The 14,529-nt window shown below is 43.6% G+C and overlaps 2 protein-coding genes across 3 annotated transcripts in view; one reads left to right on the forward strand and one right to left on the reverse strand.

Moving 5' to 3' along the window:
- The window catches only part of PCB (Pyruvate carboxylase), a 41,967-nt gene extending 27,645 nt beyond the window's left edge, over window positions 1–14,322 (forward strand). For both annotated transcript variants that reach the window (XM_003704235.3, XM_012287698.2), the window contains 3 exons: window positions 319–754; window positions 1,443–1,839; window positions 2,789–14,322. In XM_003704235.3, coding sequence (XP_003704283.1) covers window positions 319–754; window positions 1,443–1,839; window positions 2,789–3,037 — 1,082 coding nt within the window. In that variant the 3' untranslated portion in view covers window positions 3,038–14,322. The remainder of the gene's footprint in view (window positions 1–318; window positions 755–1,442; window positions 1,840–2,788) is intronic.
- Window positions 4,826–12,214, reverse strand: LOC143264673 (uncharacterized). The gene is made up of 3 exons (XM_076532873.1): window positions 10,732–12,214; window positions 6,817–10,626; window positions 4,826–4,956 (listed from the first exon to the last, which is right to left on the reverse strand). Exons 1-3 carry the CDS (start codon window positions 12,212–12,214, stop codon window positions 4,826–4,828), a joined length of 5,424 nt encoding a protein of 1,807 aa, XP_076388988.1.
- Window positions 14,323–14,529: the final 207 nt, after the last annotated feature.

Below are 14,529 nucleotides of genomic sequence, written 5' to 3' on the forward strand. Positions count from 1 at the left end.
GTGATTGTTAGGTGGAGTCTTAGGTGATTGTTATGTGGAGTCTGAGATGATTGTTATGTGGGTTTTATTTGTTAGATTAGTGTGGAAAGAAATGTGATGAAAAATTTGATGAAAAATTTACATAAATATGTGATGAAAAGTTTGATGAAAAATGTAATGAAAAATGTGATGAAAAATGTAATGAATAATGTGATGAAAAATTTGATGAAAAATGTATTGAAAAATGAGATGAAAAATGAGTTGAAAACTGTGATGAAGAAATATAAAATGAAATGTAATCATTGCCAAAAATTTCTGACAAAAATTTCAAAATTACAGGAACCAAAAAAGACACCAAGATTAACTTAGATGACGTATCCGAATATTCCGCATACTGGGAACAAACGAGAACATTATACGCACCATTCGAATGTACAACCACCATGAAGTCCGGAAATGCTGACGTGTACCTGAACGAAATCCCTGGAGGACAGTACACGAATCTGCAGTTCCAAGCTTACTCGTTGGGTCTGGGTGAGATGTTCGAAGACGTCAAGAAGGCATACAGAGAGGCTAATTTGTTGCTCGGCGATATCATCAAAGTTACACCGAGTTCCAAGGTCGTTGGTGATCTGGCACAGTTTATGGTTCAGAATAAACTGACGTCTGATGATGTACTGAACAAGGCTGAGGAGTTGTCTTTTCCGAAATCGGTTGTTGAGTTCCTACAGGGCGCCATTGGAGAACCTTATGGAGGATTCCCGGAGCCGCTGAGGTGCTTTTCTTGTTGCATAGATTTAGGGGTTTGAGGAGTTGGAGATTTGGGGATGTGGGGATTTGAGGATGTGGGGATTTGGGGATTTGGGGATTTGGGAATTTGGAGGTTTGGGGATTTGAAGGTTTGGGGATTTGGAGGTTTGAAGGTTTGGGGATTTGGGGATTTGGGGACTTGGAAATTTGGGGGTTGAGGATTTGGAGATTTTGGGATTTGAGGGTTGGGAATTTGGGGATTTGGGAATTTACAGATTTTGGTATTTGGAGGTTTGGAGGTTCGGGGCTTTGAAAATTTGGGGATTTTGGTATATGGGTGATTGAGAGATTTGGTGATTTGAAAATTCGGAGATTTGGGTCTCAGAGTGTTATGGAATTGGAAATTTAGGGATTTATTGATGTTAGGTATTTGGAAATTAAGGGATTCAGAGATTTGAGGATTCGGAAATGTATTGATTCGGTAATGTAGAAATCTGCAAAATAAGATACCTGTAGATTCAACTCTTTACACATCCAAAGTCCGAAAATTTCAAAAGTTACAAAATAAAGAATTCTCCAAATGACTCGAAATAACCATAAACAACCCAAACCTTCATAACTCCAAATAACCTCAAATAACCCATTAATAACCCCTCAAGTAACCCTTATAACCACCTATATAATCGCTATAACCACTTATAATTTCTTTGCAGATCAAAGGTATTGAAAGATATGCCCCGCGTGAAAGGCAGACCCGGAGCAACTTTACCTCCCTTAGACTTCAACGCACTAAAGACTCAATTACTAGAATCTCATCCAAACGTCACAGACAAGGATATCATGTCAGCGGCTCTCTACCCGAGTGTTACGAACGATTACTTGAACTTCAGAGAACAGTATGGACCAGTTGATAAACTGGAGACAAGGATCTTCTTAACTGGACCAAAGGTTGCAGAGGAATTCGACGTTACCATCGAGAAGGGTAAAACTTTGGCTATCAAAACTCTGGCGGTTGCTGAGGATCTCACGAAAAATGGCGAACGAGAGGTGTTCTTCGAAATGAATGGACAACTCAGATCTGTGTTCATTAAAGACAAGGAGGCTGTTAAGGTAAATTGAAAATTGTAGATGTTAATTAACATTTATGTATTTATTTTATTTTTATATATACTGATTTTTGTATTATGCTTTATACTGATTTATTTATTATGCTGATTTTTTAAGGGGTGTAGGTACATTTATTTTTGAACGAACTGTATAAACAGTAATTATTGAAGCTATAATATAAATAGTTTCTACATTTATTATTGACAGAAGAGAACAATTACGTTAATGATAATTTTTTACGCAATGATGCGAAGGATATTAATTATTTATACAATATAAATGATAGATACACTATTGATGCAATGATCAAATATAAATTGTTACAATATAAAAGTTACAATTATTAGATTCAGTCTATTGTTCATTTTTATATAAACATCATTTGAGTTCATTTTAATACAAATAACATAAGTGAACATTACTTGTATTTATTTTGATATAAATATTATCGACAATGTTTAAACTGTACAGATGATACAAATGTCTTTTCATAAGCACATGCAGAAAAATTATAATGAAGCTTCAATTTTGGGACTGCTGTTTATTTTTGTTGATCTTAAAACATTTTTATATAAACATTTTATACTTGTTGTTTATTTCTGTTAATTTAAATGCATTTTTATGTAAACATTTTAGACTTGTAGTTTTCTTCTGTTAATTTTAATACATTTTTATGTATGCATTTTAGACTTGTTTACTTCTGTTAATTTTAATGCATTTTTATATAAACATTTTAGACCTGTTATTTATTTTTATTCATATCTTTTTTTGGTTTTGTATAAATATCATTTTTATGTATTTTTGTGTAATCATTATTTTCATTCATTTTTATATAAAAATTATCAATTACTTCTGAACTGTATAAGTAAAAGACAATTTCTTTTTTGTTAACACATATGGAAAAATTGCTTTTCACAATTAATGTGAATAAATGTTTTTGGTTTGGAATTAGGAGCTGCACGTGCACCCTAAAGCAGCGAAGGGAGACAAAAATCAAATTGGAGCACCCATGCCTGGAACCGTGATCGATATCAGAGTGAAAGTAGGCGACACAGTGGATAAAGGAGCACCGTTGGTCGTGTTGTCCGCGATGAAAATGGAAATGGTGGTCCAAGCACCTAGAGCAGGGAAAGTAAAGACACTGGATGTCTCTCAGGGAATGAGATTAGAAGGAGACGATCTAATCTTAACAATGGAATAGAATTTTTCGATCATTTGCATCTATGAAATCACGTTGTCGCACACATTCTTCGAACAGGAGTGCATTTTGTTTAATTGCGTGCCATTAAATTTTATTGATTTAATGGTGAATTGGACTGTGGATGTTTATTAGATGTAAAGTGTCACAAATTATTAATTAATTGTACATTAGTTATGTGATATAAATATAATAAATTAGTAACTGATTATAACATAAATTAGTAACTAATTATAATATAAATTAGTAACAAATTATAATATAAAACAGTTACTATTTTATTATACTTATATTATGTAAATAATACGCGAATAATTTACTTTGCATACATCAGATATTCTCAGTCTAATTAACACTTGTTTCATAGGAAGAACAACTTTTTTATTCTAACAGAAATTTTCAAAGAACTATATAAATATATTCGAAATCTGAATTTGCTGTATAGTTACAATTTTATAAGAATATTTATAATTTTTTAACCTCTATAACGAAAGAGTTGAAAGTAATTTTATAATAGTAAATTAAATCCAACTACCTCGTGCTAAAATTAATCAAAGAAGAAGTAAGTTGATTAAACAAAAGTGTATCTCTTGTTCAGCAACAAAGAGAATTATGCATAAACATTCATTCAAGCACATTTATTAAAAAGAAAGAGCGACAAACGTTCTCTGTCCAACTCGATTGTATCATTCGAATCGAGCTCATTATATCGTAACTATCATTAATTAGTATTTAATTTAAAATTGAATACAAGAGAAGTGTTCGCTTAAAAATCTCGTCGCTTTATCAAAATCTACGACGAGAACAGATGTCAACCCCCAAGTTGGCGCGTGCAAAGTAAAAGAAGCTCCCTTCCAGTTACATACAAATAAGAATAATAAAGACAACTGCTTTCGAGCAAGTATGCTCACTTGAGAGACTTCACTGTCATTGTTTTTCGCCTAATTGGTGTGCGACCGCGGGAGCCAATATACCGCCGAAAATACGTGTGAGGCCATTTTTCTATTCTGACCAATCGTGGTGTACTTGGGGATGTACCGATTTGGAGATGTAGGAATTTGGGGATATAGCGATTTGGGGCGGTAGCGATTTAGGTATGTGAGAATTTCGAAATGTGGGAATTTGGGAAGGGAGGGATTTGGGAATGTGGGGATTTGGAAATGTGGGTATTCGGGAGTGGAGGAATTTGGGGATGTGGCGAGTTGGGGGTGTGGCGATTTGGGTGTGTGAGAATTTTGGAAGGTTGGAATTTGGGGATGGAGGGATTTGGGAATGTAGGGATTGGGGAGTGTAGGAATTGGGGAGTGTAGGAATTGGGGAATGTAGGAATTGGGGGATGTAGAGATGCCGAAATCTTGGAATTTGGGAATTTTGGAATTGGGGAATGTGGGAATTGGGGAATGTGGGAATTGGGGAATGTGGGAATTGGAGAATGTGGGAATTGGAGAATGTGGGAATTGGGAAATGTAGAGATACCGAAATCTTGGAATTCGGGAATTTTGGAATTGGAGAATATGGGAATTGGGAAATGTAGAGATACCGAAATCTTGGAATTCGGGAATTTTGGAATTGGAGAATGTGGGAATTGGGAAATGTAGAGATACCGAAATCTTGGAATTCGGGAATTTTGGAATTGGAGAATGTGGGAATTGGGAAATGTAGAGATACCGAAATCTTGGAATTGGGGAATGTGGGAATTGGGGAATGTAGAAATTGGAGAATGTAGGAATTCGAAAATACAGAAATTCGACAATGTAGAAATTTTGAAATATGGCGATCTGAAGCCCCAAATTAATGTGCGACTGGCTCCACCCAACACACCGCCAAAAATAATATGAGACGTCCATTTTCTATTCCGACCAATTGTACCTCCAACCACGTCTCTCCACGCGCCAACTCGAGGGTTGACATCGGTACGCTGCCTGAAATATCGATTACTCTTCAATTACATTCAGTGTTCATACTCGATGTTAAGTGCAGGCCTACAATTATTGATACTGAACAAAATGTAGACGCCAACGAATGAATGTTAAATTCAATGTTGTTGAAAGATTCATTTGAAAAATGAAAAGTACGGAATGCTGTTCTCTTTGTTTATTCTGTTGAAGTGCCAGTACATCAGTGTTTTCGATACCTGTATTCCTATACAACGATGGTTCTTTGTACAATTCGATAGTACAAACAAATCGCGAACTATAGAAGAAAAATTATTTTGCAGATTAATATATTTATTGAGTTGGGGTTGAAATTGACTTACATCGATTAATTTTGGTGGCTGTAATTCGAAGTTTGTGTGAATTCGTAAATTTCTAAAATTAAACATTTTTTAACTAAAAAATTTGAAATTCAAGAATTTTAATATCTGAAAGTTCCTTAACTAAAAATTTGAAAACTTTCAAACATTAAAATTTGCACAACCATCAAATATTTTAATACCAACATAATTTTAAGTCCAAGTTTCTTCATTCTTTTACTCAATCGACAAAATCAGATAAATTATTACAGCCATCAGCAATTAATTCAAGCTCTATCGATAAGCTGCATAGTAAGTTTGAGTACTGTATCAGAACAACTCAATTTTTCGACGGTGAATACGCACAGTTTATTTCAATTATTATATAACACACGTATTATAATTTAGTCTGCGAGTGACATCAATATTACAATCAAAGCCGAAATACTTGATCCCGCAACGAAAGTCTTTGCAAAATATAAAGTAAAGTCCGTAATGACAACAAGTATGTCCCGTAGTGACAAGCTATAAGTGAAGCCTCGTAACAACAAATATAAAGAAAGAAGCGCGTAGCAACAAATATAAGAGAATGAATCGAAGTGAAGCGCGGGCCCGGTGCCCTCGCCTATTTTATATGTTTCACTCCCCTACGACGTCTCCTAGCAACCACCCGATTTCTTCGAAATCTGCCACGTGCCCTCCGTCGACCTTGGCTTCGCGGTCATCCCTCTACAACCGATCCTTGCGATGCCGCCCGCCCTTTGCGGCCGAGCCGCCGCGCCGCCACGCCGCGCGCCGATACCGATGTCGCGCCGGCACTTGCCGGTACCCGCCGTCAAACGGAGCGGTCCGCGCCTTTGTACTCGTTTCTCGAAAATTACGCATCAGGAGACGTCGCCGAGGAGTGCCTTTCTTTTCTGCCGAAGTGCGCACCTGGGTTCGCCGGCATTTCGCGGTGGATCAAATACTTATTAATTGGCATTTTTCTCGGAATTTCAGAGCATGTGCCACGTGCCACTTTTGCCACGTGCCATTGCCACGTGCACCACGCACGTGTACATTTCTTAGAAAAATTAATTATCTATCGTCTTCGAGTGCGACCGATCCCGCAGACAGCTAGCCGGAGCGCAGGGCAAGCAAGCTCGCCCCCGCCCGGGTTCTCACCTCTCCCGAGCGGAGTGGCCCTCGGTGTTTTGGTGAGCACCACCACTCCCGGGCGGATTGGTTACCCCCGGTGCTACGATGGTGTTTTTCATGCCGAGACACTCATGGTGTTCGACGAATACGGCCACAGGTTTCCCCGTGCACGTAGGGCTTCGAGGCATGGAAACTCGCCATGCCTGCTGCTTTTGACCAGTCGTCCCCGAAAACCCCGCTAAATTCATTAAATCTTATGTTTATCTTTAAATTTTCATTCCATGCTCTGAAATGCCTCAATTGGCCAGTTCTATCCGTAACAATCCTCCCCCTCGTACAAAATTCATTTAATTTTGTACCTCATTTATTCCTAGTAGTTTTATTAGTTTTCGTGTCGGACGTATAAAATCACCCGTTCGTGTGCGCACCTCGGCCACTCTGACTTCCTTATCTATACCGGGAAATACTCGTGTAACGGTCCCTTTTCGCCAACTATTTCGCGGTGCTTGTAAGTCTACTATCAACCCTATATCGCCTACTTCTAAGGGATTTTCCTTTTCGGTCCATTTCTTACGCGGTACGAGCGTAGGTAAATATTCGCGCAACCATCGTTTCCAAAACGCCTCCGCGAAACTCTGCGCTGTTCGCCACTGTTTTCGCAAACATACATTTTGGAGGTCATATCTACCTAGCTGAATCTCACCCGAGGACGATCCTATCAGGAAATGATTTGGCGTCAGTGCCTCTTTATCGCGAGGGTCTAACGACACGTGCGTGAGCGGCCGCGAGTTTACCGAATGTTCGGCTTCGGCAAAGAGCGTAGAAAGAACTTCTTCGGAGGGTGCTTGTTCCCTTAAAATCACGTTTAACGCGGTTTTTACCGACCTAATCAATCGTTCCCACGCCCCACCCATATGCGGTGCGTCAGGGGGGTTGAAAACCCATTTCACGCGTTTCGACAATGCGTATTCCTCGATCTTAGCTCGGTCCATACTCGCGGTCGCGTCCTTCAGCTCCTTATCCGCGCCCCGAAAGTTCGTCCCATTGTCACTGTAGACTGCCTGCGGTGTGCCTCTCCGCGCCGCTAGTCTTTGTAATGCCATTATGGCCGAACTAGCACTTAGCGAATGCGCGATCTCTAAGTGGATGGCCCTTGTCGTGAGACACGTAAACAACACTCCCCAACGTTTCTCTCTTCGCCGCCCGATTTTTACCATCAATGGTCCGAAGTAGTCGACCCCACAGTGTGTAAAGGGTCTCTGCCGAAAAGCTACACGCCCGACCGGTAGCGCGGACATCAGCGGGTTCTGTGGCCTGCCTCGCCGTATACGACATACAATACACCTACTTATGAGCGAACGTAAAACGCGTCGAAGACCGATTATATGGTATTTTTGCCTTAATTCGTTGACTACCGCGTCGCTACTCGCGTGATAGAACTTGCGATGATATTCTGCAATTAGTAATTTGGTCGCAGGGTGTCGACCCTCGAGTATGATTGGTCGGTTGTCAAAACCCTCAAGTCCCGTTGCCGTTACGCGCCCGTTGGCCCTTAAAATTCCCTGTTCGTCTACGTATGGATTTAAACCGGCGATCTTACTTCCTTTGTTGATATTACGGCCGTTTCTCAACGCAACTATCTCAGCTCCGAAATATTCCTCCTGGATAACGCGGTACCAATATTGTTCCCCTATCTGAACTATTTCCAACGGTTCTTTCACGGTGTTCTTCCCCTTCCAACGACCGACGATCGCGTGTACTCGTCGCGCGATGACGAGAAGACCGCGCCAACCCATCAATCTTATCGGTAGCGAAAATTCTGCTTTTACCGTCGCCGCCACGTAGACGCACGCTTTCCGCTGCTCCAATCCGTCGATTGTCGCCTTCTCTTTCGCGGTCAACGTTTTTTCTATCGGCCATTCGGATTCCGGACGTCGCAAAAATTCCGGGCCTTCAAACCATCGCGGGCTTATAAATTCGAAGCTATTTTCGAAGCGCGTCGCGTCGTCCGCGGGATTCTGACCGGTCGGAACCCATCGCCACTCCGTCGTTCGCGTGTTTTCCCCGATCTCTCCTAAACGGTTCGCTACGAATACTTGACGCGTCCGCGGCTCCGATCTGATCCATGAAATCACCGTGGTCGAATCTGACCAAAAAACTCGTCTACTAATTTTAATGTCTAGCTCCTTTTCTACGAACGTCGCGAGTCTTGTCCCCATCAAGGCCGCCTGTAACTCTAATCGCGGTATTGTCAACGGTTTTAACGGCGCGACTCTACTTTTGGCCATGATCAAGGAAACGTGCGCGGATTCAGACTCATTTTCGTTTTCGAACCGCAGATAGGCTACCGCCGCGTAAGCCGTTAAGCTCGCGTCGCAAAACACGTGGAGTTGCGCTTCTGACTCCCGCGATTCCGTTACCCCGTAACACCTCGGCATCCGGCATTCTTTTACCCTGTCTATCATGGACACCCACTTGCGCCAACGGACAAAATCTTCCTCCCGTAGTTGGTCGTCCCAATTTATACCGCTTCGCCATATTTCCTGCATGATGATTTTTGACTTTAACGTGAACGGCGCGAGGATACCGAGCGGATCGAAAACCGACATGATAACGCGTAAGAACTCTCGTTTGGTGGGCTTCTTTTCGCCTAGCAGGATTTCTTTTGGTATGTTCTTTAACTCGACATTGAATTTGAGTTCGTCAGTCTGTGTGTCCCAGAAAAGACCGAGGACCCTCTCTCCCCCTCGGTCGCCTAACCGCATGTCGCCCTGCTCTAACCGTTGCCCGTGATCGACGGAATTTCGCAAGGCCTCCGCCTTGTTGCTCGCCCAACCATGCATGGCGAAATTCGCTCGCGCGTTTATCGCGATTACATCCCGAACGAGCTCTGCCGCTTCGCGCACGGTTCTTCGACTCGATAAGAAATCGTCCATATAGCTATCATTAATAATACTTCTAACTGCCTCCGGGTGAGCTTCATTACAGTCTTTCGCATTCTTATCTTTGACGTAGATCGCGCTACACGGGGATGATTTGGCGCCGAAGATTAACGTCGACATCTCGTAAATGTCCGGTTCTCTATTCCTGTCTTTTCCTCGCCATAGGAATCTTTGCGCACCACGATCGCTTTCCCGAATTTGCACGCGTAGGAACATATCTGAAATGTCCGCCTTCACCGCGACCGCGTATTGTCTAAACCGAATTAATATTCCCGGCAATGATTTTAATAGGTCCGGACCTGACATCAGCTGGTCGTTTAAACTTATTCCTCCGGTTTTTGCCGCGGCATCGAAAACTAGTCGAACTTTATTTGGCTTGTTTACGTTTCGCACTCCGAAGTGCGGTAGATACCACGTCCTAGCCCGCTCTAACGTGTTCTCAACCCTTTGAGCGTAACCCTGGTCCAGAAAACGCTGCATTTCCTGGTAATATAAACGTGCATATTCGGGATCGCGATCTAACCTTCGTTCTAATAATTCTAACCTTTTCCGCGCAGTAGACAAACCGTTCGTGCTCGGCGCGTGATCGTCCTTCCATAAGAGGCCCGTTTCCCAGATTTTTCCCTTACGCGAACTAGTTTCCTCTAGTATCCGCAACGCGCGATCCTGCTCGCCTTTACACGCGACGCTATCCTTTATTCCGGTATATTCTAGCGCGAAATAACCCTTTACTAAGTCGTCTAAAGAAGTCAGAGCCTCCCCTGTACATTGGTATTCGCTTACATCTATTTTGTATACCGCGCGTGAGGAGCATTTTGCGGACCCATGCACGGTCCAGCCAAGACGGGAGCGCGAAACCGCCAAATCTGTTCCTATTATCTCGCGCAGTTCCCGCGTTACGATTAGGTCCCAATTGTCTTGACCGATTAATAATTCTACGCGTGCTCCGTGGTACGGTCGGATCTCCACGTCTTTGGCGGCACCGTGTACCCGCGCAATAATGTCCCGGCTGATCGACTGTGTGGGAAACTTCAGATTTTTTATGGTTATCGCTCCGCGGATCCGGTGCGTGCCGAAGATCCCCTCTACGTCAAAATCTACTTTTTTGCTGTTCTCTAATCGAATTTCTCCTTCGCCTATTCCTTTTATAGACACGTCTATTCGCGAACCCTTTACCCCTAGGTCTCGCGCCAGCCTATCGTCTATCAAGGTGACCGTGGAACCCTCGTCTAGTAACGCGAATGTATCTATTGTTCGCTTCGGCCCACCCGCGCGTACCGCTATAATTTTCAGCAATACGCTTTGCTCGTCTAGTCAACTATCTAGGGAACCGCGATTTTCCCCCGACCTGTTGTCGCTCGCGACGTATGCCCTGCCCGACGCACTCTCTCCCCCGGATATCGCCCCGCGCTGAGCCTCATTTTCCGCACTATTTGCGTCGACATATTTATGCAACAGGATGTGATGCTGCCTCTTGCAGACCTTACACATCTCACTCTTGCAATCGTTTCTTGAATGACCGGGCCTCAAACACCCGAAGCATAGGTTGTACTTTTTCACGAGGTCCCAGCGCTTACTCACGGGCTCACGGGCAAAGAAGAGGCATTTCGGCGACGGGTGATTATCCTTTTTGCAAAACGCGCATTTTCGAGTTTCAGTCGCGTTTGTTTCTACGCGCCTATCTCGCCGTTCTGCTACGCATACCACCGCCGTTTTCGCCGACGGCCGCCGCGATCCACCGAACGCGCCGCGATCTACCCTTTGTGTCGGTCGTTCCGTCGTGCAATCGATATCAAAAATCCCGGCTTCCGTAGCTAATTCGGCTTCCGCGTATATGAAATCCGCGAGTTTCTCGAGTTCCGATTTCTCTTCTCTAACGCTTACGGCGTACCGGTTATATGCATATCGCAATGCTATCGGTATCTTATGTCCCACGGATTTTACTAGTTCGGGGCTGTGCAGGTACCCTAATAACCTAAACGTTTTAAACGCTACCACTGCACTGCGTAACTTCGTCGCGAATTGTACGAGCGAAATTCTCCCCGAATCTATCTCCGGTAATGTCTTTAACTCCGCGACGATCTTCTCGGCAGCGGCCCGTTTATTCCCGAAATGTAATTCTAACGTCTTTATTATTGTGTCCGCGTCGCGGCTGCTCGCGAGCAACGTTTTAACCACGTCGCGTGCCTCGCCCTTTAGGGCATCGAACAATCGTGCAATGTTTTCGCGGTCCGAGTATCCGCCCGATTCGGATGACGATATATATGCCTCCTTAAAGTGTAGCCACTCTAAGGGATCACCGGAGAAGCTAGGTAACGCTTTCGCGGTTGTGAGACGGTTTACTAATCGCGAACTTCCTTCCCCTGCGAGCGACGCTTCACGTACCGCCGCTAACGTACGTTCGATAGCCGCGGATAGTCGATCAGCCGGGTCAATAAGGGATTGCTCACTCACGTTTCGCTGGCGCCTTACTGGTAACGCGGTGCTGTTGCTCCATGGCTGATGCGTTGCCCTGTCGTCCTCGCTGCCCTGGATTTCCTCCGCCTCGTCGGAGAAGTCCGTGTCCTCGTCGGCTGCGGATGGGATGCTCGCCTCCGTGGGTCGCTGCTGCCATCCTGCTCCGTGACCGCTACCTCCTGGCAGCTCCTGCTGCCGCTGGTTCCCAGTGGTCCTTGTTGCCCGACGCCCCTGTCGGATGACAGGTAGGATGGGAGACGGTGCCCTGGAAGGCCCCGCAGAATCGTTGTCCTCCATGGTTGCCGGTCCTGGTCCTGGATCTGCCAATGCTCTCGCCTTTGCTGGTCTGCCCCGCTTGGCCGCTGGCTGCTTCCCTGACTGCTGGGCTGCTGCTCGTTTTCCTCGTACCATTGTCTCGAGTAAAGTCCACTTTGTGTGTCACTCGCACTTCCACACAAGTCACGATATCGCGTCAAACACCGTCTGTCCGGTCAAAGTGTCCCGGGTTTCGGCACCAAAAATTGTATCAGAACAACTCAATTTTTCGACGGTGAATACGCACAGTTTATTTCAATTATTATATAACACACGTATTATAATTTAGTCTGCGAGTGACATCAATATTACAATCAAAGCCGAAATACTTGATCCCGCAACGAAAGTCTTTGCAAAATATAAAGTAAAGTCCGTAATGACAACAAGTATGTCCCGTAGTGACAAGCTATAAGTGAAGCCTCGTAACAACAAATATAAAGAAAGAAGCGCGTAGCAACAAATATAAGAGAATGAATCGAAGTGAAGCGCGGGCCCGGTGCCCTCGCCTATTTTATATGTTTCACTCCCCTACGACGTCTCCTAGCAACCACCCGATTTCTTCGAAATCTGCCACGTGCCCTCCGTCGACCTTGGCTTCGCGGTCATCCCTCTACAACCGATCCTTGCGATGCCGCCCGCCCTTTGCGGCCGAGCCGCCGCGCCGCCACGCCGCGCGCCGATACCGATGTCGCGCCGGCACTTGCCGGTACCCGCCGTCAAACGGAGCGGTCCGCGCCTTTGTACTCGTTTCTCGAAAATTACGCATCAGGAGACGTCGCCGAGGAGTGCCTTTCTTTTCTGCCGAAGTGCGCACCTGGGTTCGCCGGCATTTCGCGGTGGATCAAATACTTATTAATTGGCATTTTTCTCGGAATTTCAGAGCATGTGCCACGTGCCACTTTTGCCACGTGCCATTGCCACGTGCACCACGCACGTGTACATTTCTTAGAAAAATTAATTATCTATCGTCTTCGAGTGCGACCGATCCCGCAGACAGCTAGCCGGAGCGCAGGGCAAGCAAGCTCGCCCCCGCCCGGGTTCTCACCTCTCCCGAGCGGAGTGGCCCTCGGTGTTTTGGTGAGCACCACCACTCCCGGGCGGATTGGTTACCCCCGGTGCTACGATGGTGTTTTTCATGCCGAGACACTCATGGTGTTCGACGAATACGGCCACAGGTTTCCCCGTGCACGTAGGGCTTCGAGGCATGGAAACTCGCCATGCCTGCTGCTTTTGACCAGTCGTCCCCGAAAACCCCGCTAAATTCATTAAATCTTATGTTTATCTTTAAATTTTCATTCCATGCTCTGAAATGCCTCAATTGGCCAGTTCTATCCGTAACAAGTACAATTGTCAAAATAAAAACACTCGAACAATGTTGTTACACCGCTGTATTTATTGTACAATAGTTATGTATAAAAGAAACTGCAACGTGTAGAAAGACATTGTAAATTTCAATTCCGATCTGATTTAATCCACTGTTCAGCTACGTTAACTTTCCCGTAGATGTATATTTCTGTTGTGTGAATGAACAAATTAATTTAACGTACTTTACTGGACTTTTAATTAGCATAGAATCTCGATAAGTTGCATAATAATTAAGCGATCGATACAACTGTGAATCTTACAATTTTAAATCTTCAGCATGATTTGTACATTAATTTTATCAATCTGCTGTATGCTTGCATAAAAAACTCTTCAACGAGTTTAGTTTTAATTCCCGTCTACTAAAAAAAAGAAGAATGATCGAAAATTCGATATTGTACATATTAATATATAAGTGGTAAAAAAACTCGCCGTATAAAATTATGTTAAATAAAATAAACATTAAATGAAATCGATAAAAGTGTCGCAGAGGATTACAAGGGTTATGGTTCCTCGTTTATTGAACGCTCGATAAGTGACCGTATCGATTGACAGTATGGCTGAATTCCAAAACTAATGGCACATAAATTAAGCGTATAGAAGAGAGATGCGTACGCGTAAAAGTGATAATGTTTCCTCCTTTGATCGCGTTTCAAAGGATTGTACAATTGTGTTTGATAAGATGGGATCCTTGTGCGAAAGAACGTTGCGATTATTGCTATCTACTCGCCAGTATGCGTCTATGAAATGTTTACAGTGTATTTATGTAGATATTAAATCTGAACGAATGCAGTTGCATTTATACAGAGTAAAGGCAGAATAGTTTTTTACAGTTGTCAGAACGTGTTTATTCTTTCATTTCCCTATCTTTTGCGTTAATACTTTGTGCTATGGGTTTATGGGAATTTGGGGAATTCGAAGGATTTTGGGGATTTGGGAAATTTGGAGGATTTGAGGGATTTGGGAGATTTGAGGGATTTGAGGAATTTGGGATATTTGGGGAATTTAGGGAATTTAGGGAATTTGGAGGATTTAGGGAATTTGGGAAT

Source organism: Megachile rotundata, chromosome 6 (assembly GCF_050947335.1).
Source record: "Megachile rotundata isolate GNS110a chromosome 6, iyMegRotu1, whole genome shotgun sequence".
Classification (NCBI taxonomy): domain Eukaryota; kingdom Metazoa; phylum Arthropoda; class Insecta; order Hymenoptera; family Megachilidae; genus Megachile; species Megachile rotundata.

Coding starts and splice junctions, on each gene's coding strand:
- LOC143264673 (XM_076532873.1), bottom strand. CDS start 12,214: ATGGTACGAGGAAAACGAGCAGCAGCCCAGCAGTCAGGGAAGCAGCCA. Junction 10,627..10,731: donor GGCGATATCCGGGGGAGAGA/GTGCGTCGGGCA, acceptor TGAAAATTATAG/CGGTACGCGCGGGTGGGCCG. Junction 4,957..6,816: donor CGAGGTGCGCACACGAACGG/GTGATTTTATAC, acceptor TCGATATTTCAG/GCAGCGTACCGATGTCAACC.